Source organism: Caloenas nicobarica, chromosome 17 (genome assembly GCF_036013445.1).
Source record: "Caloenas nicobarica isolate bCalNic1 chromosome 17, bCalNic1.hap1, whole genome shotgun sequence".
Taxonomy (NCBI): Eukaryota; Metazoa; Chordata; class Aves; order Columbiformes; family Columbidae; genus Caloenas; species Caloenas nicobarica.
Genome location: NC_088261.1, coordinates 3,023,677 through 3,050,236, shown reverse-complemented (window position 1 = coordinate 3,050,236; position 26,560 = coordinate 3,023,677). Strand labels below are relative to the sequence as shown.

The window sequence follows — 26,560 nt, the reverse complement described above, 5'->3', positions numbered from 1 at the left end:
ATTTAATATAGCAACCAGCATCTGAACTAAGTGTCTTTACTGTGGTGAGAGCAGATTTCCTCTAAGCCTTCCCAGCCTGTTTCCTACCTCTTGTTTAAACCCCAGCTGTATATCAATCCGTTCTTCACGAGGTGAGCAAAGCAGGATGGGACCAGCTCTCTGCAAGGCTTGGGCACCAGCTCCACAACAGATCGCATGGCTCAGCAAAACCATTTCCTTCAGCCCGGGCCACTTATTAAGAGTAAAGCATCTCTAAGTGCTGAAGAGGCAGAGCCTGGTGATTACTGCTAATTGAGCTGGGTACAGTAATCACCACACAGTCCTGCAAATAGTAAACACAACACGATGTCCTCAGGTGCAGTTTGGCACTGGCCACCTTGGGTGCTCAGCAGCCAGGACAATCTGCACAAGGCAGCTCAGGGCTGCAGCTCCTGCCTTGCCCTAAGAAATACCAAAACTTACTGTGGATCTGCCTCAATTCCTATTTGAATATACGCGATTTAAGCGTTTGGGCTGGCTTCTACAAACATAGCTTTAAAAATCCCAGATGGATTTAAGTGTTTTTCCCTTGAATAACTGAGGAAAGAAGTGGCAGGTGTATAGCAGGAAAAAGTTCCTACAGTGACCTGGTGCTACAGAGCAAGCCTGGACTTCCCCACACAAACATCTAAAACTTCACACCAGGTTTCAACATCCATTTTATTAACAAAGTGCAAACAGTTTTAAACGATGAGTTGTACAGCACTTCCACTGCAGCACATTCACACAGAAAGAACGTCAGCACAGCCGCTGGGACAAGGACAGCTCTTGGTTACCGTTACTCATGCTTTGTCGCTAACTCGTTATTCAGCTTCACAAGTAGTTTATAGCAGCTCAAAAAGAGTGAAGAGTTTGGCAGCGTGTTTAGCTGGTCCACACCACAGAATGAGGAAAATAACGTGCACCAGCTGCCTCGCCCCAACTCTCACCGCACAGCAGCTGCAGGACTCAGCAGCCTCACACAGCTGGTTAAAACAAGGACATTCACACGTTCAGGGTTATTCCAATGACACAGTAAGACACATCCTGGAACGACGCTACAGCACCTTGTGGACACTTTTTCAGCGCAGCTGGCAGAGCCAGCGGGAATGCAGCCTTTAGTGTAAGGCCCTCACAGGTCATTGTGCCCCAGGAACAGGTTTAAGACGACTGTAACAGAACCCCAGGAGGGTAGGTGACAGACGGGCGTGCGTGCAGCCACAACAGCAGCTCCAGTGAACAACCGCAGGTCTTCAGGGCCGGGAGCCCACAGGTCTTCAGGCCCCGAGCCCGATCTCTATCTGCTCCAAAGAGAGGCAGCTGTCATCAAAACCCCCAACTGGGAGAGGTTTAAGGCTTCAAATAAATACAACTTTAAGAGTCAAAAGTTCACACCAGGTACTTAAATCCACTCAGTTTTCTACTGATGACACAAGCACTAACCCCAGCCAGTCCTCCCTCTGTGCTGTGTCATTTTTCAAGCTTGTGTGGCCCGGGGGGCCGCACAGAAGAGGTGGGGGGCCGAGCTGCCTGCAGTGAGCGCACGAACACCCACCTCTCTGCTCGCAGCAAGGTGAATGTGGGAAAGGTGCACCCCCGAGGCCACAGCCACCTCACAGGCCAGCCAAGGCAAACAGCTGCACTCACCTGGTGCTGTCTTCTCCAGTAACGAAGCTGAGATCATCAGGACCGACTTGATCACCCTCTGGGAATGCTGAGCACCGCTCAGAGGCTGAAAACAGAACAAGCAATTGAACACAGCAAGTTAACATTCCTTCACCTGCAAGACCTGCTGTGTGGTACTTCACCCATAACATACTGGTACACAATGTGCTTGACACAGAGCTAAGACTGCCCCAGGGTTTGAGATTTAAGTTATCTTTAAGTCAAGCACAGATATGAGCAATGTTTTGATCCTTCTGATGAGCTGTGAGGTTTTAGTGCTGCTGCAGACACACAGCAAAGCAGCAAACTCCAGTTACCGAGTCATTAGGCCATGCTGCTAATGCAGTGTTGGATGCTTTTTCTGACCAAAAGTCACCTTCACTGAGCCTCAGCCGTCACCTTCCAGCTTTTAATTTGATCAGAAGGTTAAAGCTTTTTCAGAGAAATAGGGGATGAGTTTTTGAAACTCCACTGAAGCGCTCAAAGCATGTTCCTGCCAATTAAGATGCAAATCCATGTGTAAGGCAGCGGTTGCCTCCCTGGAATCAGCCCACTTACCACCATCCCGCACACAGGGAGCTCCAATTCAGAACTAGAGCTACGGGTTTTCCAACGCTTCCCTGAGAGACTCACCTAAACTGACTTCTCAAGGCTAGAAAGAGTTCCCCCTCCTGTTTTGATCTGGTTTTAACTAGGATCCCAAGAGAGGAGTTCCAAATCTTATCAGTGCTTGCTTGAGCTTTAATATGAACACCTCCAGAGCACGAGCAGCGATCTCTGCTTTCGCAGGCCCATGGGCGCGTTGAGGAGGGTGGGCTCACACCGGCAGTTGTACCTTCGCTCGAGGACGGGACGCAGAAGCCGTGGTTAAACCCCTCTGCGGCAGAGGCAGCATCCTCCTGCTCTTCGTTTTCTGTGTCACATTCAATGTCACTGTCGCTGCTCATTCCTGGGAGGAGATGAAGGACATGCTTCTGACACACCCCAGCTGCAAAAAAACCTCAACAAGCAAAAACCACAAGGCAGAAGTGACGGCGGTAAGATCTATCTAGCTAAAGCGGTCAACTTTTTCACATGGAAGAGTTACCAATATCAAATACCAAGAGCTGGCAGGAGAGCGGGAGAAGCAGCACATTCAGAGCTAGATGTATTTACCAAAGCACTGAGGAATTTGACAGGGCAGCGGGGACAAGCTTTGCAAACAGCCTCATTTTGCTGAGCAGCTTAGCTCTGGAGGACACTTCCAAAATGTCACCGGCTGAGCTCAGGGGTCCAGAGCTGCGCTCCCGTGCCAGCTGCTCCCTCTACCTCAACCATGAGGACAGAAAATGAAGTTTGGTGGGTTTTTTTAACAGTTCTGAGGCAGTATGACCTGCTGAGCAGAGGTACCTACCAGACCCTTCAAGCAGCAACTCTATTCAAGTCTCACACACATAAAATGTGCTTTTCCTACAAAGAACAGCCGTAGCTGTTGATCGTCAAAGCGGCTGCTTTTGTTTTGCCAGACCTCGAGTGCGCATTGACAGCAGTCAAAACTCTCCCTGTCGCAGGTGACAAAAAGGGTTTGCTCTGTTCTTTTTACTTCTTAAGAGCTGATACTCATTGCTAAGAGCGAGCAAGTAGTTAAGGGAGATGCCAACTCCACTGTAGTTTTTCCTCTGAAAGGAAAAATATTGTAATATTTGTTTCCTGGGGTTTTTAACAATGAAGTATTTTGGGGTTTAAAACATTTTCCTATTAGGCTCTCTGCTATAATAGGAGAACTGCAGGAGCACATCACGATCACACTGCAGTGACTAAGAGCAGAAATTCAGTTTTGTCACTGAGAGACCTTCTGTAAATGCCAACTCCTACACAATATTGCACACTGCAGATAGAGATGGATGCTGGCACCTTAATATAGGCTTTGCGCTACAATTCAGTCATTGAAATTCAAATTAGTGCAGGGGTGGAAGGCAGGAGAGTTTTAGCAAGATAAGAAAAAACTCTTCTACGTGGACTTTAAAAAAAAAAAAAAAGCCAGTATTTTTTTTTCCAGCACGGAAAAGATGCAGGAAGGGAGGGGGAAAAGTTTCCTCCAAGTCTCTAAGGAAACTGGCTTACGCACCACAACACCCGACACAAAATGTTGGAGAGATCCTGGTGTGGACGTGGAGGTAGTTACCAGTGTGGTTTGTCCCTGAAGGCAGAGGACTTAAAAGCCAAGGTCCCCGTCTACTGTTTTAATTAGGTAAGAAATTATTTTCAAGGCCATGCAACTGAACAGCAAAGCAAAGACGTGGAGACATACCCAGAGGTACAAAAAGCAACTGGGAGTCCAGAGAAAAAGACAGCACCAGCGTTATCTGCTGGGTGTTCACGTTCCTGCTGCACCGTAACATCTGTTTCTCCCCAGACAGCAGCCACAGAGACGTTCTCTCCTCGTTCAGGTTTATACTACAGCTGCCAAGTGGTACAGCCAAGTTCAACAGCCATGAAAACAGGTTTTGTTTTTCGGGTTTTATTCCCTCTTTTTGTCTCCCCTTCAAGGTAGTTCCCTTACAGGAAGGGATTGTCACTACAGTGTTGTCACACTGCGTTTGCCCTCTGCGACATCCCATTTACCTTCTTCTGGCCCTGCAGAAGCACCTTCAGAAAGCATCCCCTGCAGGTCAGCAGCTTCCGAGTTGTTTTCCAGACCACCGGCCTGGGCTCCTTCTGTACGACACCCTTTAGAATTTGATCTTCAGAAAGAAATTAGGAGAAATGCAAAAACCCACATTAGAAATTCAGCTTTAATCCAGCTATGGAAACAAATCCTTTTAGTGCCACATCTAGTTTTACTCATTGCTTAAGACTCTTGCATATCCACTTAAACTTCCAGATTTGATTGATTTAGAAAGATTTAAAAGCTTAAAAAAATAAACCTGGAAAAGTTTATGGTGAGTGTTTTCCAAAAATGGTGACTCTTGCCATTTAGGAAAAAAAAACCACAAAACAAAACCAACACAACAAACACCCCACAAAACCCAGGCCTGAGTACTCCATTGCACTTCCCTTAGTTAGCCAACAGGGAGTTATTATGGAACTGCTGAAAAGTAGAGTCACAGTGAAAAATAGAGTCTTAAGTGAAGAAATCAAAAGTGGTAACTGTCAGCAAGAGGATATTTTGCAAGGACTAGTGGGAAAACAGCCTGGGCCTGCCTTTCAAATCAAAGTGTCAGACTAAATCCACAGCTGATCAAAAGAAAAGAAAAAATTAAAAAAAAAGATGACAAGACAACTTGTAAACTAGTTATAAAACCAGAAATTGATATCCAGAGGGAACGGCAGCAACCAAGTAAACTTCAAAGCAATTTTTTTTCCATGCTACAAGCACCTGGTTTTAGTAGATTATGGTAGTTTTTCTTTCTAGATCAAGAGGAGGTGGGGGAAGAGACAACAAGGCGGGGGGGGGAAAGAAAAAAAGAAAACCTTTACCCTGGAGCAACAACTTTCCTGGTCTTCTCTACAGCAGTTAAGCCACTTAAGCCAGAAACTCCCACATCAGAATCTGAACCTTCACAAGGTCTTTCCTCCGGCTTAGGCAGCACCTCAGAGGCGTTGCTGTTCACCAGGGGCCGTGGAGGGTGATGCCGACCGCTCAGCTTTGAGCTCCCTAAGCCGCCTGAGAAAAGAGGGAGAGAAACTCAAAGCACATCCAGCCTTATTTCAGAAGATTAAACATCCAGTTGTTTTACATCACCAGTTTGGTTCCAAACACGTGTGGGTACAAGCCACCTTCCCCACCCTCACTCCTAAAACATTTTCAAGTCAATGTATGGGCAACACACCGTTTGACACCTGCTCTCTAACACACAGAGACTGAGGGAAGTACAGACTGGTCCTTCCCCACCTTGTGTGGTGAAGTCTTATCTGCCAGTAACACAGATGCCCTCCTCACTGCTATTTTTCGCAGCTATAGACACAAAACCATTTGCTTCTACTCTTGGACAAGGGTGGGACTGGGCACAAAGGTTAGTTACACTGTGTAATGACTCCATGGTATTTTCCAGTTTCTCACCCAAGCCTTCTGTATCATTATTTTATTATCAATGTATATTATTATCAATGCATTCAGCATTATAAGGAAACAACTGTCATACCCCATTCCTTCTCTGAACATGAGGGGCACAATCCCCATTCCTGCCCTAGGTGTTTTGTTTCATTACCCTTAAGAAAGGGCATCATAAAACTCAGGAGCAGCAGTATCATACAATTCTTCCATCACGTGTCTCCAGAGTTTCCTTGAACTCCCATTAAGTCAAATCACAATTTAAACCTGGGTCAGTGCTTTTTGATCTATGATTTTCGCTATGAAGTTAACTCCTGAAACATCTTCAGAGAGACCAGCAGTAACACTAATACATTTATGTTGTGATAAGTCAACAGCGTGGCACCGTTTCACAGCGGATCAGCTGAGGGTCTGCACCACTACAATAACATTAACTAGGTTTGAAAAAGGATCCACTCTAGTTTCAGGAAAACTTCAGCTGCCAAGTAAAAAGACTTCCTGAAAAACTTTCGTACAACAGGTGCCAAGATGCATCACATCACACAGATAAAGATGATCTTGTTTACCTTCAGAGGTTTGCCCATCGCCCTTCAAACGAAGATTGCTCTCCCCACAGTCCATAGCTCTTCGTAAGGACAGACTACCTGCTGCTCCAGAGCGAACGGGTTTGGGTGAATTACTTTTCTTACTTGCAGCTGCAAAAATATTAAAAGACTCAGAGGCAGTTCAGGTTTTACATTTCTAGATTCTTACAGCTGAATTTGCGTATGAGTAACTATAAAAGGTCTATTTCCAGGTGCCTGGATTTACAAACCACCTACACAACTGACATCTGGAAGAGTGACATTTAAATCCCCCCTTTTCTAGGCACTTACAATTCCTTATGTAACAACTGGTCACTGAAGACTTTGTCAGTAGTTCCATTCCTATTTCTTGCAGCTTGCTGCAGCTTTCTGTTCCGCAGGCAGCTAAAGCACCTTGCTCAATGGAGAAGAAGCTGGGCTGCACATCACAGGAGCCCGCGTTGCTGCTTCTCACTTCTGACAGCTGGTTTTTGACATCAGACATTTTGCTTCGAACTTCAGCCATCTGAGTTTTAAGTCTTTTCAGCATCTTGAGGTCCGGTGGCACGCGCCACATCGCCTGGTGTCTCCGCTGATCTCGATCTTTTAGAGAATAGGATGATGCTTTACCAATGGAAAAGTTAAAGAACACAACAGGTAAGTAAAACTGTTCTCAAATAAAAACAGACAAATATTTTTAACAGCTGTAAGAATTCTACCTATATGTTACAAAAACAAGGGAGAGACACATCTTCTGTACTGGTGTGGCACCGTAACATGGAGGTTGCAAGCACTGCACCGCTACTGGGATAGCAGAATTTCACTCTCTGCCATGGAAGAAGCCTCAAAACCAGCTCACTGGAAGAGTCAAAGCTCCCAGTACTACTGCGTGAATTCAGGTGACACCTGAGCTACTGCTCTATATTGCCAGACAAGCTGCAGGTCACAAGCCTGGTTGCCAGTTTAAGTCAAATTTGTTACAAGTTTTTGTAAAATTTGTTGACTGCGTGTATAAGATTCTCATCCCACCTACATACCATGTTAACATATAGAACTCAAAGAAATCTGAAACTAGGGAAGGAATTCCCCTAACACCAGAGGATCAGGTCAAGGAGCTAATATCTGCGTAAACCCACATGCTGCTCAGCCAGAATCAGAACAATGTTGATGTCTAGTTGAAGCCTTAGAAATTCTCTAAGTGTTTTGCTGCAAATTCAGCTGTTCAAAACCGTAAAGCCCAGTGGCTCTTAGAAACCTTCACCTTAGGAGGTGAAGTCTGGCAAACTCCCAATGAAACAGCAGCTTTCCCTTTGCTGACTGACTTGAATAAGCTCTGGGAACAGTCAGAACTCAAGGGAACCTCCACAAAACAGGTAATTTCAGCTGCGTGACCAGTAGCTAAAGCTGATCAGGAAGCCATTCAGCACAATGGGAGAGCTTAATCTTGCTCGGGTAGCCCAGCACAAAGCACGATGCCCTCTCTTAAGGTCCTTTGGTCTGGGCCTGGAGCAGAGACTCACATTTCATGTGCTGCCTTCCCTTTTCATACTTAGGGAAGTGACTTCCATTTTTGGAAATACAGATTACATTCAGCTGAAAGTTCTGTTTATGTGACTACATTTAAAAAGCTAATCACAAAGGAAGAAATACTTTGAGCTAGCTTTTAGATTCAGTAACACCAATGTCATCACTGCAGCAAAAGCAAGTATTTATTTGCAGCAAATGGACCATGATTTCTCTTCTGTTCTATTAAGTCACTACACGGTTGTTTCAGAATGACCTGAAATAAGATGTTCCAGCAGTGTGCCAGCTAGCTCCAAATAAGTGTCAATCGTGATAAATGTATTACTGAGGTTCGATTTAATTTTAATTCTTCACTAATAAAACAAGATAAACGAGCAACCTTCAGTAATAGCCATGGGTGCCAGAAGTGCCAACTATTTGCTCTTCTGCACATGAAGTTAATTGCTGTTTTCGGTTGAAGGGTCCTAACTCAACCACAAACACTCTTTGAAGTCTTGAATTATTTAAATGCCATCACTATTTTTGGCTGCTGACATTTTGATCCATTTTTCTCCCACAAGTGCTTACATGTGCTTTTCCAGCCTAATACACACATTTTTCTAGTACCATTTTAAATGCCTTTTTCATGCAAAAGTAAACTCCAGGATTTTTTTTTGTCAGTATCTGCTGTGCTCCTAGTAGTCTCAGCCACCAAGTGTACAAACTGTGTGAAGTGCGAGGTGTAACTGCTTTCCCAGCAGAGAGCTGGTTTGTCTTTCAGTGCTCACTCCTTCTAGAAAAGAGCCTTTTTTCATCTCCCACAGTTGTAGTCAAAAGAAATGGCATGAACTGCACCTCTACAATGTTTCTACACAACGCAGACAGCCAGTTCAGTCACATCCCCCAGAAAAGGACGAGAAGACCCTCCTCGATACATATTTCTGTTCTCAGCTGAGTCATCTGGTGTTCTCAAGCTGAGGTCAACCATTAAGATTCCGAATGCGTCAGCACAGGCGGGAAGATGCAGCACACAAGGACATGGAGTTCATCTGTCAGTGAAATGTGCCGCTTGTCACCCTCTTTTCCCCCTCTCCTCCTCAAAACTGCTTCTAACTCCAGGACTGTGTTCTCAGAGACACTTGCAGGTTGGAATGAAATAATTTGATACGTGATGTAGAGTTACCTCTGTTCTGCAGAAGAGAGGCAGGCGGACGTGGCTGAAGGCCCCAAAGGTTTTCCATACCATTTCTGTCTTTTAGATCCAACAAGTGGATTAAAATCAAGGGATCTATATCTAGTAAACTGCTACTGGCTGTTGAGCCCAGAGCGCTTCCTCCCCGCCTTGAAGGTCGTCCACTCGCGCTGGTGTAGCCATGTCCAGTGGTACCTAAGGAAGAAGTACAGAGAAAGAGCATGCATATACGTGACACGGGTGACGCATTGTTCCCTGTAAAAACAAAAAGATAGTTCTACAAGAAGATTAGGAAGGAACACATTCCAAGAAACTTAAAGACGTCGGTATTATTTCATGGATTTATGGGTTCTGAAAGCAATCAGATTATGCTTCTAACTAAAAGTTTAAACTGAAAGTACCGGGGGGAGCGGGGCGGGGGGGGAAGGGATTTCAGTCAATATCTTTTCTGTAAACGTCTTAATAAATAGACTAGAAAACAAATCAATACAAAGAGCATTTATTCTGAAGAAATGCACATAAACTTTCTAGGTGTGTGTCTCCCTTCTCCTGCTTAGATTAAGGGGGGATCTTCAGCTGAGTTCTACTCTGTGTTACGATGTTCCCATTACATAGTGGCCAGGGCACTCAAAAGATGAAGAGAGTCTTCAGACAAAATAGTTAGATCTGCGAGATTAAAATGGGACAGTTTAATAGAACTCCCACCACAGACAGGTGACACTACTAACGTTCATACCAGAAAACAGGGTGAGCAAGTAAACACAAGCAGCTTGAGAGAAGAGATTGCGTCAGCTTTTACAAGTGTGGTCAAAAATTACTTTCTAAAAGTTCCTAAATAAATGTTGTTTCTACAGCCCCTGTGCTCCTACTCTGAAGGCCATTCCTCAACTTCCTAGCTCAAAAGAAATTTTCAAGAAGTTTTGAAACAGCAGCTGAAAGCAGAACAGTTAAGGAATCCTGTCTTTCTGCACTAGCAGACTTCCACAGCTGCATAAGTACCACTTCCAGTGAAGGCCACTTCTAATATCTTTGCCATAAATAAATATACTCATATTCAATATATATATTTTTTTTCTTTCAGAATCTTACTAACCTACGGCTAATTTGGGCTATAATAATCTCTAGGCTGCAAAAAAATCTCAGAACGCCCTTCCATTATTGCATTTAAAACGTATTTCTGCTTGACTTGTAAGAATTCTTTACTTCATTTCCTCCACACACTTCAAGTTTTACAGTGCACTAAAAATCTAAGTGAATGTGTCACGCGTTCAGACGTCACACAGACGTCAGTAAGAATTCCTTGTTGGTCTACTTTTAATCGGAATGGAATGGGTTTCAAAGAGGCAGAAAAGCATCCCTCCAAACTTACGTATCATTTTCAAACAAGCGCATTCAGAAGATCACACTTTTTTTTATTGAACCTCTGAAATGTATCTGCTACACTGCAATAATCGGTACAAACCACATGATGCAGCATTTCCCAAAATAGAAATGCCTGCAGAACACGCAGCTTGGCGTTGCTTCCAAGAAGAAAAGGGGACAGAATCCAACAGCACTTCACGTACACGGGGTTCTAAAGGCTGTTTTTCATACCTGATGCTCCAGGAGTAGCAGCGGCTGCTGCATCCTCCATGAGATCTCCTTCTTCCAACTCCATATTACTGCTGTATTCCACGTCATTTTCTCCAGACCTTACGAGATGATTGGGGTGGAAAAAGGAGAATACAGTTATTAGCTTCTATCAGCTCTTGTTAAGTGTTATGGCACATACCTTGAAAACAACATGAAGCACTGTAAATAGCACATTCTGCATGCCAAATGACACAAACTGAACAAATCAAAGTGTGTTAATTAAATGAGTGACCAGGAGTCCAAAAGTGTCATACGTATCTAGACTGTAAAATCTGATCCTGCAAACTTCTATATTTGTATGTGTTACAACACATCCTCATGTTTTAACAAAGATTCTAGGATTTGACACTATCATCTCAGTTAAAAACCTTAAATCCTCTAGTTTAAGCAACTGTCCTTATTATCACTCTCCTACTACCACAACATTCCTAATACCAAACCTCTTTCGTTACAGTGTAGAAACAGATTTCTTAATAGTGTTTTGGGAAAGAACCTTCACAGACTATCACTTGTCAAATACAGGATACATCACTAAAATAAGAGTTCAGAAAGATAGGAACTAGCTGGCTGAAAATGCAATGTTTAGCATTAACTATATCGGTTCATGTTGTTTCCAGTACAGAAAACACGCCTCACATTGCACTGGAATCCTCCACACCACAATTGAATAGCAAATGAATCAGTTTGCGCTGGAATTAGGATGATTACCCTGGGAGACAGAGTGATGATCTGAAAGTGATTTTAAGTTACTTACATAGTTTCTTCATCGATATCATTTTCTTCAGTGTTACTAGTTGCTGTTGAACTAGCTGAAGAACTGCTACCATCAAGGTGGTTCACCTCGTCTTCTCCAGCAAGATCTATATCCAAGTCACCATCAGAGAGTTCGTGCTACAAGAAAAACACAACAACTCTTTATAAAAATAAATATTTCAGTTGCGCTTCGACACATTGAAGAAAAGCTATGAAGAGTAACACTCCCTCCCCAGAGTATCACACCATCATACAGGAGTTAGGAGGGTCTCAAAGCACAATAAAAGCTGGTAACAAACAGAGAAGTTGGATTTTTCAGATGCAACTTGAAAACATTTTTGTTGTAGGATGTATTAGCCCTGTTCTGGAATATCTCTCTAGTGTCATCTCTCACTGCTAGCTCTCGAGTGTGTTATCTCCTATTTCTACACAGAGGATAATAAACACAATTTACAATTCAGAAGTTCATCTACGTTTCTACTGCTATTCTATCATAAAAAGTTACATAAACAAAGAGGCAGAAAAAAAATAATCCCTACATTAAAGTCTTCATGCTTCTCTTCATCCTCTTCTTTGTTATCTTGTACCAATCCTGGAGCAGCAACATTCTCAAGCAGTGCTTCAGTGCTTTGTCCAGATTTCTTTGATCTTGTTTCTGGACCATCGTCATTCTGGGGACTAAGATGAGTGTCTGGAGGTGAAATGCCTCGTGATTTCTGAGTCCGGGAAAGTTCAATCGCGAGCCTCTTAAATATTAAAAGGATACACAAAAGTATACACAGAAGACAACAATGGAGCATCATCACCAAATCAAGTAAGTTTGTTGACTTGCATATATACTACTTTAATAATGCCAATATGAAACTACCAATAAGTAACCCAAATAAACACAGTTATCAAACACAAACACTAATCTAAACCAGGTAATCACTGGTCAGTAAAAAGTGATTTTACGTTAATATACATTGCACTTACTTCTTTAAGGTTATTTATTTGTTGGATATAACTTGTCTGAGCTGCTTCCAGTTGAGCAATGTACCAGTGTTGATCTCGACACTTTTGGAAAAAGGTTGGTGAGCGCACTTGGAACCTTCAAAGGAACATTTGAAAAGGTGGGGGGTTTTGGCTTTTTTTGGTTGGTTGGTTGATTGGTTTTGTTGGGTTTTTTTTTCCCCACAATATCCAAAAAGCCCCGCATAAGAACATCACACAACCTGAAATCTAGTGATGGAATAAACTTAGACATCATGTACTTCTATATCCAATATCCCAAATGCACCGAATGACAACAGTAAGTATTTTGTAAGAGAGGTAGTTATCTTCACAGCCAACAGTAACAAAATCAACACACCACAAAGCATTTAACAGGAGCAAGAGTATGAGTGTCCAGAGAGCATTTCAAGTAGATGGATAAAGCTTTATATTTTGTCATAGCCTTGCAATTCCCATTGACAGCATTAGTTCTTTTATATTACAGACGTCCTTCACTCCTAAAGTTTTCCAATTCTCACTATAACTGTTTCTAAAGGGAGGTAAAAGACACCCTGTTCCTTTAATTCAGTTACTTACAGATCTCTAACCCAGGCTTATTAGTGTCAAGCATCACTACTTCTCAAAGAAAGATGTACTTAAAGTTTCTACAACTCCCTTTAGAACATTTTCTTTAAAGCTGATGACAGTGAAATCTATTTGTGACAAAACATGTCCCCATTATTTTAAATTCAACTCCTTAATTATTTCCTATTTCAGCAGTAGGTGTGACACTTTGTGAGACAATAGCAGAAAAGAACCCCAACTGAGTTGTCTTCCTTACCTTAGGATCACAGTGTCGTTTTGCCGGTTTAAGTAGCCTTCATTGGCCAGCAAGTCTAAACGGAAGAATCTGTTGTAACCCCAGCATTCACCAACTTCAAAATCAGAGGCAAACTCTCGAATTATGTTTTTAGTGGGATCGTTGGTGGACTGGTGAACCATTTCCACACGGTACTCATACCTACACAGGGGAAGACTGCAGGTATTAACACCAAAACAAAGATGTCAGAATTGCTGAATATGTCAAGTTTAACAGAACTGCGATTCCTGGGAGGCTTGCCTGCACAGCTGAAGGGGTGACTCAGTGTCAAAATTTTATTGAAATCAGTAAAGGGGGAAGAAAGTAGTAGTGAGGTGTGGTAAACCAATACTAGGAGACAGATACTCTTATCAGTTCGTTTGCCAGCTTGCTTTCTATCTCGAGAAAGCCACTGAGTAATAACTTTAAAGTATTATCTTTGGGCACAATTCAAAGCTCAGTGGACAGAAGTCTCACTATTCTTTTCATGAGGGCTCTGCATCAGTCCTTGGCAATGCTACAGAACTTGAGGTCATTCTTTGCAAACCTCTCTAGATGCTTTGCCAACAGAAAAAAAGAACAGCTGCTCTTACTACAGGTTTGCTTACTTGGATGTCTCTGGCAACCCAGCTGAGAGCTCCAAGAACACAGAGAGGTAGTAGCCCCGTACTACTCCATTTCCATCCTTGAAACAAACAAAATAGAGAGATAAATTAACTTTTTTAAAAGTGAAAAGCAGTTGTCTACTTTGTATGCTACAGTATTTTTATTCTCCTGTGACCTAGAACTCTAACTTGAATCAACATGGAATTTGCATGTGGAAGCACATACGCAGTCTAGTATCAGTATCTCAGATATAAATCTCAAAACAGAGCTTTAATTACTCTAACATTTTAGGAGTCCAATTAAGTGAAAGACTGAATAGACAAACACTTGTCAGTGTATCAGAAAAAACATTTATTTAACATATAAAAAAGCTCATAAAATCTACTTAGCAGTTTATTACAGTCCAATTCTTCTCAAATTCTCAACATGAAAACAGCTCAGGTTAAACATTAGTTCTGAAATATTTTACATACAGCTGCATTTCAAAGCCACTTCATTTTTGAAAGAAGTGCAATTTCTTTAGAAAAAAAAAACATGCAACATGAAAAAGTTAGGTCAGTTAACTGAGAAACAATATTAGAATTACAATAAATCAAGGAAAAATATGGCAAAACCTCCATCGCACTCACCCTCATCAAGGATGAAGAATGGCTCAACTTGAATCCTCTAGGTTGAAGAAACATTCCAACTTACCATTTAAAAAATAATTTTTAATGCCTTCTGACAGCAAAGCTTATGTAGTCAATTCTGAATTTATAAAACTGTGAGAATGTACACAGGGTTCACCTCTGCACTGCAAGAACACAATTCTGTGCATACCGGGGCTTAAGAGATTAACCCAGTTCTCTGAAGATGCCTTGTAAATCACTAACAAAACTCGTATGGGCACCACTAAACGTGTATTTCTCCAAACACAGCTGTAGTAGCAGCCAGAGCTTCCTGGAAGCACTGACCAGACTACTGGACTGCAAAAAGATCACATGGTGTGGGTTGACATTCCAACATGGACAAATATATTGCTTCAGAAATCGGAGTATTCAGCCCACTGAAAGGACACTAGTACAATACACACATTTTAATGTCAGCATTTGAGACCTGGATGCACAGCAAACCAGATTTCCCTTCAACTACTACCTTGTCCTACTCATGGCTTCCCAAATAAGGATTATTTATAAACATAAATATTTTAAGTTATCCTGTACCTCAGCTCTGCAAGAAACATCTGCAAAAACCACTCAGACAGACAAAAAGGGTAAACATATCTATTAAAGTTCCTACAGCATATTGGTAATACCCATTTTTAATTGCTTTTAAATTAACCAGATTAACTATACTGAAAATGTTCGTGCTAGATACCTGGAGGCTGAGAGGGAATACTCTAGTGGTTGGTGACCAACTCTACAACCTTATGATGTTATTTTCATACAGCTTTTTACATACAATATGAAACCGACATTTCCTTACAAGAGAAACCTGTGGATGCTGGTTGAATGTTTTGGGTGGGATAACAACTCTAGTTGAAAAATATAACTCACTGGATAAACTTTTAATCTCCAGCAAAGTCCTGACACTTGAAGAGGTGGACTGTAAACAGGATCTGCTCGCTGCCGCAATGTACTGTTGAGAAAGGAGAAAAAACATTTGCTATTGGGACAAAACAAAACCCTTCATGAAATATTAAGCTGCATATCCACTTGCACTCTTACACTCTAGAACCATCCTTCTTGCTGCACACAGCGTGTAGCAGAATGAGGCCTATGCAAAATGTTAAGTGTCCACACAAATATATGTGTGGACACATAAATATATATAAATTTGCCTTTATCATGGTAAATCTTTTTAGCTAGCAGTTTAGCTAAAGTTAACTGTTCACCTGGTAAGCAAGAGATTTTTTGATTGAATTCCTACAGCTTAGTTCATATCTTAACAGTTTTCTGTAGAAACTATTCTGTGTTTTAAAGAATATTACTTGTGTGCAGAAGAAAGAAAAAGCTTCCCAATATTCACAGTAATTTCAGATATATTCTTACCTGAAGTTTTCCAAGACAAATGTAGTTGAGTCATAGGCTGGAACCAATTCACTGGGGAGGGGCAGGAAAAAAAAAATATATATATATTAGTTGAAAAATATGACATTAAAAATCTCATGTTTTGGAATCTTCAGAAGCATTTAAGGTGATTCAGGTCACCATAGCCACTGAAATTCACTAGGACTGCTGGGTTATTTCACTACTTCTGAAAACTCAATTTCTAAGCCTTCTCTCCAGTACTTCATGTGATATCACACAACAAAACACATTTTATATTATGAAGGGAAGAGCAACCAAAAGCATTTCAGATGGTTTGCCCTTTTACCTCTGATGGCTAATAATCTCTTAATCTGGTGAATTTTTAACGTAAGACTTCTTGGTAGTTCTAGAAAGGATGAAGCTATTGCACGGCTCAGCAGAAAGCTTAAATGGTTTGTGTCTCAGAGCAGGAGATACCTTACTGCCACTGGAAAATGGACATTCAGATTTAAACTCTCCTCAGAAAGGTATTTAATTATTCTTTTCAGGAAACGTGTCAGGGAAATAGTTTTGAGATTGTATTTAAAAGCCAAATTGATTTTTGCTAGAGAACACCAAATTATTTGAGGAATTCTTTCAAGACTTCTCTTACTTTCAATTTTTTGGAGACACTTTTCAGCCAGGCAGCACAAACTCTCAACAGACTTCCTCAGAGCCCAGCACTAGCAGCACTCTTTTTATGAAGAATTGTGTTCTGAAGTGATTTTGGCTATATATTCTGAATTAAGGTGACCTGCAGGGGTGTCTCATGAGAGCCTTGCAATTATATACCGAATGACCCAATAATAAGAGAAAAAGGACAAACCAGCAAACTAAGTGTAAAAAAGAAAAGAAATTGTCAGCTGGAACCCACTGTCCCAGCTCCCCAGCAAGGACTACGGACATCAAATAAGCCCTGCTGGAACAGAAATGCCTACTTGCCCCATAGGTTCCAAAGGAGAGTAAGTTAAGTAGTTTATCATTTTTGGTGTGTAAGTGTGGACCCAAATTCAGTCAGAGATATAAAGTTTAACACAGAAAACAGCCACAATTGTGTTACCCCCCAGATTAAAATTGCTCATGCCGCTGAGCAGTACGACTTCGCTATAGGTGGGTATCAGACAAGCTCTCCAGCAACCTGTCCAGCAGCCACCTGCTCTTTCAAACCCACACGTTAAACCACAGCGGTTCCCTCCCATCCCAGGTCTACAAGAGACTGACACACAGAAGAACCAATCAACCTCCCAGACTCACTGGAACATCTTCCTCCTGTCATATAGTAGTACAGTAAAATGAGAGAGAGATACTCTCCTCTAAGTTAAACATTTTTCAATAAGCAAAACAAACCTTCGTAAGATGGCTTTCAAGTTCATGTACAACAGCAAGGAAATGCAATGCTCACCTTGTGAAGTCTGGGGGGACAGGAGTAGTGACAAATGAGGCCATAGGCTTCCGATGCACCTGCTGGAACATCATTAGGATCTCTGAACTTTTGGATATCAGTTCACTCTTACTGCACGATCGTAACTACATGGGGGGAAAAAAAAAGGGGGGGGGGGGGCGGGGCGGAAAAAAACATACATATGTCATTAGTAGAAACCATAGGTTTTGACCACTTTTATATGATTTTGCTATTAATCTCTGTACTAGCTTTGCAAGCAACACAACACCTTTCGTTATTTCTAGAAGATACACTTCTTTTCAAGAGGAAATTGTGCAACTGAAATGAAAAGATACTCTCAAGAAATAGCTCTATCCATCAATTAATAGGTTAAAAATAAATTAATTAAATAATAAGAAAGGCCAACTGAGGAGGGAATCTACAGAACACAACATTTCTGCTCTTTTCGTAATCACCTGATGTTCCACTTCTTGAAGCAGGGATTCCAGAAGTTCTGTTTCTTGAGTAAGCGATGTCTTTTGACCTGTTAAAAGACAGGAATGTATGTTTCAAGAAGACATAGTCACTGGATTTTTAATAACTTGAGCTTTTTTTTTTTAACCTGGAATCTGCTCAAAAACCTACTAAAGTAAAAGATTTCTAAATATACCAAGGTTGATTGAGAAAGCATTTTAAAAGCAAGTCTATGTTTTTAATTAGAGCTGTAGTGAAGAACTCACTTGAGGTTAAGACAGTAATGAAACATTTTTTGTGTCCCAGAAATGGCAGGTTTGTTGGTTTGGGGTGCTTTTTTGGACAAAAAGCAGGTTTGACTTCACTGAATTTGCTCTCCTCCAGACAAGCCTCTCTCTTATATTAGCTGACACTTTTCTCCTAACATCCACCATTTCTCTTGACTTTGATGTTTAAGTGTTTTCTTCATGAAAAAAAGAATAAACCACGTTTAAATGTGTTTGTGCGTTTCAACTAGCATGAAGACCATGACAATAAAGAACAAAAAAAAACCTAAGTCACATCTGCCTGTTTTGTGTCATGGAGATTTGCTTTGTCTCCATCATACATTACATACCTGAAGAGTGTTTGGCAGTTGTTAGAAAATAGGTGTTACACGGACAAAATGCTAACCTGTCCATATAAATAATTAAAGACATTCTACCACAGCTTTAAGACTGATCTTTAATCAGTACACACGAAAACAAATCTTGTGACTGATTATTATATTCAATATAGGCACGATGTACAAACCCCAGATTTAACTTATAAAGTACTGACATGAATTTGAACAGGAACATAACCAGGTCACATCTAACAACTTAGAACTATATCACAGTAACTGAATAATTAACTAAAATCTCTGCTGTAGGTAGAAGTTTTCTGTCAGCACTTAATGTTAATATATTGTTCCCACTCATAATAGATGAGGGAAATACCTACCCATTAATGTTATAAGCTTATTCTTCAGCTGAGTGTCTAACCGGGCAATCATCATCTCCACCGCATTCCTGATTTCCCGAACTCGTTCATCCTTCGCACTCCGCACGGCCTCCACATTCCTCTCCTAAAACAGCAGTCAGGAAAAAAAAAAAAAAAAAAAAAAAAGACACAAAACCAAAGCCTTCCCGCTTCTGCATGTTTCACTCATTTACGCATTTACTCTGCTCTCTCAGATGTCAGAAATGGCTAGGCCTCCTAAGAGTCGCCTCCAGCCCTATTCTTCTATGAGGACAAAACCAAAACAAACCCCAAAACCTGGTCTTATTGAAGCTTGCAAGTTTAGAATAAGAAAGCAGGAATGCGTTTAGATGAGCTGTGTTCCAGGCTGTTCCTGCTGCCTGTTGTTAATACACTTTGACTGTTCTGAGTACCTCACCGTGCCCTCTGGTGGGTGACCGAAGGTTAACAGTAAAGTTGAGCAACGTTTTCTCATTACATAGAGATTTGGCATATGTGGATTCTTCAGTATCAAAATTTGTGAATACAACTGTCAGTTTCTCTTCCATAACTTGAGCAGCACAGAAAAGCTACCTTCTTGGTAACAAAAATAATTTGATAAAATTGTGCCCTTCAGCCCAGATGGCACAGACTGCAATCCTCTCAACATTTTACCATAAACAAAAACCATCTGGAAACTTGTTTAAAAACTTATTTTATTTGCACAAAGACTGTACAATAAATGTAACAGCATCTAGCACAACACAAAAATAATCCCTGCTAGAATTCAAGCAACTGTATTGAATTGCTGGCATTCCCACTGAAACTGCCAAAGCTGAACATGTCGATATTTGGATGTGCAACATATTTAGTCCTATGGGGAAGAAAAAGGAGGTACAGAAACTTCAAATCTCTAACTGTTGAGCTGCTTTACAGCCCAGCCTGTAAGCTCAAATATACTTGTAGTTTATTCTCCTAAAGGAAGGAAAATAAGCTCTATTATAATAAAGTATTTTTATACTTGTTTGGCAACTCTACATTTTAAATAGCATACACCAAAGAAAAATTCCCCGTTGGTTAACTCACATCTTTTTCTACCTGGCAACTACAAAAAACAGTACTTAGAATACGTTGATCTTTCCACACTATATAAAAAGGGAGTCTCTATGGGATAATCCAATTATCTTCGCAGAAGCAAGAGCTTCTGAACAGCTACTGAAAAGATCCCGAGGATACGAAATGAGGCACTGTTTCCATTTCCCACTTCACAGTTATCCTTCAACAATAGCCACAAGACAGGAAAACTTAATATCACTTTGGACTGATTTCTTACCACTTCTTGCACCAAACTGATCAATTCCATGAGCCTCCTCCTAAGCTTTGCCACTTCTTCATTTACTTTTGTGACATGCTGCTCATAGATTTCTGCCAGTGGCTTAAAAGTGTGTCCTCCATGCTGTTAAAAAAGAAAAAGGAGGGAGGACAAATAATAGAGCATCCCATTTTAACTTTATCCCACTCCTGTTAAATTACTGAGAGGGGAAGAAAGCCTCCTAGTGTATCACTCATCTTGGAAACGTTCCAAAGCAGATTGTATGTAGGAAGTCTGTCTTTCACTTCCCTTCATAAGAAGTCATGAATTTGGCTTTCATACCATCAAAGCTTCCTGTCAAGAGTTATTTGGAGTCTTAACAGTCCTCCAAAAATAAACTACTTCATTCACTGTGCAACTAAGAAATCAAATAAAGATAGAAGGCTTGGGTTTTTCTTTATTATTATTAAAGCACCCTTCCCAAACAAAGGCAGCACACTGTTAGCTACTTGTATTCCAAAAAATGCCAGCAGTCTCTCCTTGAAATACTCAACTGAAAGGATAATAAAAATAGAGGATAAATAGAAGTGTGATGAATTGTGCTACTAACACACCTTTGAAGAGATTCAAGATTCCAGGCCAGGATGTTTAAACAACTTAAGTGATATGTGTTCTCTGAGAAAGACTTCTTCCTTTGCCCATAAAATTCTCTGCATCATCTACAGCTTGTCCAAGACATGATGAAGTTTGTAACAAGGAAGGTAATTCTGACTTCCCTTCAGCAAAAAATTCAAATTGCTTCTCTAGTTACAAACAGAAGGTATCACCTTTCATAACCAATGATGTTCACGATAAATTATAAATACACATACAACTACAGTATTTGCATGGCTGTTCAATGGCCATAACAACAGTTTCATAGCATTTCTAGTTCTTCAAACTGCTGCCAAACATCACGCTTGTGGTCTCTTGTTGTAACATACCACATGCGTATAAGCAAGTCTCTTCTTACCATTCCTCCCCAAAGTGCACACTGGTGGCAGATACACTTCTTACAGGTCCAGCAGAAGACACTAAGCTTTTCATGATGATTTTCACACCTTAAACAAAAAAATACATGTATCATCAACAGAAAATAGCTATGAATTTTCTGCAAACCCAATTTAGCATTTTCACTTGTTTTGCTACCCAATACTGAGAGAAAAGTACAAAACATCAGCACAGTTTTGCAAGAAGAATACTTACATTTAATGAAAACCTTCTGTAAAATAAATGTTGCTCTTAGTATTCTCTCAGGAAGTACTTCACAAAGTACATTACTAAAATTGGATTTCTACCCAGCAGATAAAGGATATCATCAATGAATCAAGCTCCAAATTACCAAAATTAATACTTCACATTATCAAAATCACATGTACAGTCACTAAGAAGGGCTAAGAGCCTTTACAAGTATTACTACTCATCACGTTTCCCACATCTCTCATTTTAACTATATTGAGTCAAACTAGAAATAGCAGTAGTTTTCTAGGCAAAGACACTGAAGAGCTTTCTCATTCCACTAAGTATTACAGAAATGAACTCTGACTTTTAGTCAGACAGTGAGCACAATTCAGCTTTTAACTAAAAGTTATCAGTTTGTTCCTTGATTTTAATGATGAGCTGAAATTAAAAGCCCGCTCATATACAGCAAAATGCTCTATGCAAAGAACGCTCCATTTACTTGTCTTTTTCATTTTCTTCATGCTTTGTGAGATTGCACAGTTGAAGCGTATCTAGCTGTTGTGTGACCTCTTCTGCCCAACGACAGTTCACGAGCTCTCGTAGCTGCAGCGGGGCTCTGCAAGAAGCATTGCTACAGTTAGAGCAAGAACTCAGCTCGAGGAGCTCAAAGAGAAGCACTGAAGTGAATTCAGTTCATCAGTTCTACACTACTGGAAAAGTCACAGGCAAAAAGGGGCTATGGGGAAGAGGGAATCACAATGAACCACCCCACACTGACATACAGAATAGCTACATGGGGAACTCAAGAACTATTTCTAGATTTCTTCTGGATAACACTGGGCAAATAATTATGTTCCTCAGTGCCTTTTCAACTTCTCCCATTATTCAGCTATCCCCATTGTAGTGCTTCAATTAACCCCTTTGTAAAATGTAGATATATTTACTTCCATTCACATTTCAGTCTAAAAACTGAAGTTTCCGATCTCTGACTCTTACAAGAAGAATATAAAGAGTTCTAAGAGGGACACCATCTAATTACTCATTACACCAACGATATGCACTGAAAACAGCAGTGTGATAGGGGAAGAACAAAGATCTTGCTTAGTTTCTCACAAAACTAGAACATATATTAGAATAAGTATTATAGTAGGGTAAATTTTTAACATAACAGCAAGTACGTCTCAAAAAAAAAAAAATCCATCTTACAAATTTAGTGCAACCTGCACTGATAAAAGACCGCTCATAAGAGCGCAGTACACCCAATTCCTGGTAATTATTTCTGATATTAAAAATACCTTACCTACAATGAGGGCACTGAGCTCTTTGTTCAGTGAGCCAACGCTACGAAGGAAAAAGGAAAACCATTTTTAAAGAGACTGTAAGAAAAATCTGCAAGTCATTCTATCATTAATTATGAGTTACTTCTTTTTATTACAGTCTTCCTATATTTTTCCTTTTTTTACAGATTTGTAATTTAACTGTTCAACCACTTAGTCACAGCAGAAGCTGCTACTTGTATCTTAGTAACAAAGCAACCACTTTTGTTTAGGTGTCAAAGACACTTCAGTTAAAATTGTATACAGAGAATTCTGAGGTATCAAATATTCCATTAGAAACCACACGCCCGGCACAGACTCCCACAGTTATAGACTAAAAAGCACGTTTCAGCAAAAGAACGTGCAAGATACAGCAAGCATATTTTTGGAGTCTAAATTATTAGTCTTCGAGGTAACTTATTTCTTCCTCTCAAGCTATTTATATGCAAGTTAGATACTTGCAGTTCAATGATCAAATCCACAAGGACCCTTTGAAAGTTTCTCTTCCAGAAAGCTCCAAAGACAAGCAGCTGAGAAAAAAACTTCATCTGCCCACTAGAGCTTACAAGTATAAAAGCTCAGCAGTTGAAGGGCTTTATTCGTCAGCGCACTGCTACATTTAACAATTCTCAGGAATAATCTCTCACCGCCCAGCAACAAGATGTCATCTAACACTCTTAGCATGTAACACAAATCCTTCACCTATAGTTCTTGTCAGAGCTTTCAGAGCGAATGATGATTGTCTGTTCCAATTTCTGGAAATACCACCAGAGGTCTGAAAACCCACTGCACTAACACATAACAGCATCTGGACTTGGAACTGAAGCATTATCCATTGGTAACCATGACCTTGATAAAAGAATTGAGGTACTCTGAATGCTGCTTCAGCCAGCTGTACCAAACTCCCTCGAGATCACACCTGATCACACCACGCTGGTTTGGCGAGCGTTTTAAAACATCTCCAAGATGGCACGAGGTGATGTTATAACATTCCAGTGCTCCATACTGACAGATGCAAAGTCAGCGTTTGATTCCTGTCCCAACTTATGTCTTCCATACAGGCATCGCTGACTCTCAAAAATGCTAAAAAAGGGATCATTATATGTCTGTTTTTGAAAAGCAATTATTCCAGATAGCCCCTATAATTAGCACTACTGAATGCAATGCATAGCCTGCCTAGTTTTTCCTCAGGATGTCGTAAGAGATTTTGAAAGGGAAACTAAAGAGCACAGAGCAGAAAAAAGGAATCCTTGGAAGACCAGGAAAAGGAGTAAGAAAGAAGCAAGAACGCGCTCATAAGATCAGTAGTTTTTAAGTTCATATGTTTGCAAGAATAAACTATAATAAGCAGACTCACCCGAATACAACTGAAACAGCATAGCTTGGAGCAATGAGGACACAGACGTGCATCACGCAACTTCTCCATACAAATAAAACATCGGAATACTTCGGCAATGCTCTGCAGAAGGTAGATTATCGCTATTGTTAAGCCACATACTTCAAACATATCAGAGTTGCATTTATTTTCCAGGCAGAGTGCCAGGTTTCACAAATGCAGCCCCATTCCAAACAGCCATGGATAGCGCATCTCAGAGCGAGCCCGAGTCAAACACCACGATTCTCCTCCTCACTTGCTCCTACACTACACCAGCTCTTCGCATCCATTTTACAACACTATCCTTGTACAAGGAATAGCTTCTTTGTTTGGTTTATCTTTTTGCAAGTGGGCCTTTCTGTACACAAAATATCATTCCCACTTGTGTTCACATGAGATTGAACTGTTGCCAGAAGAAACTGCTGCACCTGCAGATTCTGAACCCACGAGTTTCAATGCAGTGGCAATAAACGAATCCAAATGCATGGTAAGTACACATGTGTGTTATACAGAATGCTAACAAGAAGGGTTGAACTGGACATTTTTTTTATGTTTCTAAGACTTACATTTAAGGCCTACCATTAGCACTAGCTCCACAATTTCTTTCCTCTCTCGCACCCTGTTTAATAAATCCCTTGGGCAATAAAAATGTAATTTAACATATTGTTTTACTATACCCATTTAAAGAAAGAAACTGTTTCTTCTAGAATATATCCACCTCATCTCTCTCCATCTTAAAATGAGAAAGGTATACTGAAATGCCAAATAATGTTTGCTTTCCACATTGACAGATTTTTCACTGATAAATAAGTTTTACATTGTGTATTATACAGGAGTTAGACCCCTTCTGGCTTTAACTATGGAACTTCAAAAGATTCTTCAGATAGGCTAATTTTTTCTCCACAGAATTAAAATTATAAATCTACACAAAAACGAGGCATATCTTCCATTTACAGATACCACAGTATCTCCCATGCATCAGTGTCTTCTTTATTGGTTGCAAGCCATTCAAATGCAACGCATGCATTTACAGGAAGTTATCACACAAGGTATTTTAAATTCTTCTCGTTTGGCTGCTGTTGAAGCTGCCCAGGTGACAGAGCGCCAGCTCCGAGTGTTCTGCCCTCACGAACGCCAAGGGGGGTCCTGTCAGCCCCAGCTCTCCAGAGCAGCCACCTCGGATGCTCCACCAGTTCATCTGCTAACCCTGGCTATGTAAAATAACTGCGTGTCACCTAGAAATGCCACCGCTTCACACCCCGCTCCCTTTTCCCCCAGCTCAGCAGCGCCCAGCCGAGCCCAGCCCTGCGCTGTGCGCATCCCTGCCCCCGCAGAGCTGCAGCTGTTTGCCGCCCATCGCCCGGTGCCGCTTTCGCCTCTTTCCCCTCACGCGAGCGACGGGGACCTGCCGGGGGCCGCCCGCCAGCCCTCCCTGACCCGTAAACAGGCCGGCATGGCCTGTCCCCAGCTCCCGCTGCAGAGGCCCGGCCTCACCGCTCGCCATCCCCCGCAGAGGAGGTGCAGCCGCCCGCCCGCCTCCCCCGCGGCCTGGGGGGGCAGCCCCGGGGGGCAGCGCTGCCCCCGCACCGCCCTTCCCGCCTTCCCTGAGGGAGCGCGAGCGCAACGGCCGCCAAGCCGCTCACCTCCACGCTCTGCTCGTCCATGGCCGCGGCTCCGATGGCGGGGGAGGCTCCCCCCGGCCCCTCTCCCCACCGGGTGAAAAGCGAAGGCACGGTGCGGGGGGGTTTAGGAGCCGCGGGTCAGACGCTGTACCCCGGCCCCGGCTGCGTTCGCGGGGAGCGGGCCGGCTCCTCCCCGCGAACCCGCCCTGCGGCCGCTCAGGGTGGGCGGGGCCTAACGGCCGCAGCGCGCTGCGCATGCGCGGCCCGCACACCGCGCCGCCAGGGGGCGGGGCTTCCCGCCCGCGGATGCGGGGGCTCCTCAGCGGCGGGGCCGGGTAACGGCTCGGGGAAGCCGAGGGGCTTCCTTAGCGCCGGGGGCCGGTAACGGCTCAGGGGAGCCGCGGGGCTTCCTCAGCGAGGGGGCCCGGCCCGGTGGCGGCTCCAGGGAAGCGCAGGGCTCGGGCTGGATGCTCACCGCGGTCAGCGGCGTCTCCCGCCATTGCTGCGGCAGCATCGCGCAGACGGACGTGAGAGACGCGGCCGTTTTTCTGACAGGAATTTCCAACGGTTGGGTTGTCAAACTGCGCTCTCTGGATCCCCAGCTGTGCGCTCGGTTCCTCGGTGCCCGTGACAGATTTCAGGGGTGAGTGCAAGCGAGGCAGCGCCGAACAAAATGCAGCTGCAGGGCTGGATTTCCACAGCTCACAGGGTCACTGTCCGCAGGGCTGCACTTGAATTACACACAGCACAACCGTACATGCAGTTGTTGGCCCACTAACAGGTACCTGTAATTCTTTTAGGCAGGTTTCACTGATAAATCTTTAACACTGCTGAAGGTAGAGTAAGGAGTGAGTCTGGTATTGAAAGTGACCGATTCGATTAAGTCTAAATATTAAATCCGCTTGTGAAGTGGTTACCTTGTAGGTAAAAGGGCCCCCTCAGCAGCAGACATCATAAAATCAAGTTATCCCTGTCCTTTCCTCCCCTTTCTTCTGCAATACGCAACCTGTTCCTCTTCCCAACAAACTCTAAGCAGA

General features: G+C 42.1%; 1 protein-coding gene across 3 annotated transcripts; it reads right to left on the bottom strand.

Annotated features, from left to right (window-relative positions):
• Positions 1-701: 701 nt before the first annotated feature.
• On the bottom strand, positions 702-25,721 carry TRIM37 (tripartite motif containing 37). Of its 3 annotated transcripts, none has more exons than XM_065646919.1 (25): positions 25,545-25,721; positions 23,884-23,985; positions 22,511-22,551; positions 21,710-21,826; positions 21,002-21,089; positions 20,011-20,133; positions 18,681-18,804; positions 17,702-17,769; positions 17,247-17,371; positions 15,827-15,877; positions 15,332-15,413; positions 13,799-13,875; positions 13,173-13,352; positions 12,335-12,449; positions 11,899-12,105; positions 11,361-11,497; positions 10,568-10,665; positions 8,966-9,169; positions 6,592-6,903; positions 6,283-6,411; positions 5,143-5,329; positions 4,288-4,406; positions 2,519-2,632; positions 1,666-1,750; positions 702-1,319 (listed from the first exon to the last, which is right to left on the bottom strand). In XM_065646919.1, exons 1-25 carry the CDS (start codon positions 25,563-25,565, stop codon positions 1,316-1,318), a joined length of 2,910 nt encoding a protein of 969 aa, XP_065502991.1. In that variant the 5' UTR covers positions 25,566-25,721; the 3' UTR covers positions 702-1,315. The 3 variants fall into 3 exon arrangements, with proteins under 3 accessions (XP_065502991.1, XP_065502992.1, XP_065502993.1); XM_065646920.1 differs by having other exon boundaries at positions 6,283-6,363; XM_065646921.1 differs by lacking the exons at positions 702-1,319; positions 1,666-1,750; positions 2,519-2,632 and adding an exon at positions 3,708-4,125.
• Positions 25,722-26,560: the final 839 nt, after the last annotated feature.

Coding starts and splice junctions, on each gene's coding strand:
- TRIM37 (XM_065646919.1), bottom strand. CDS start 25,565: ATGGACGAGCAGAGCGTGGAG. Junction 18,805..20,010: donor TCAGTTTGGTGCAAGAAGTG/GTAAGAAATCAG, acceptor CTGCTGTTTTAG/GAGAGGAATGTGGAGGCCGT. Junction 9,170..10,567: donor TGCTACTCCTGGAGCATCAG/GTATGAAAAACA, acceptor CTTCTTCCTTAG/GTACCACTGGACATGGCTAC.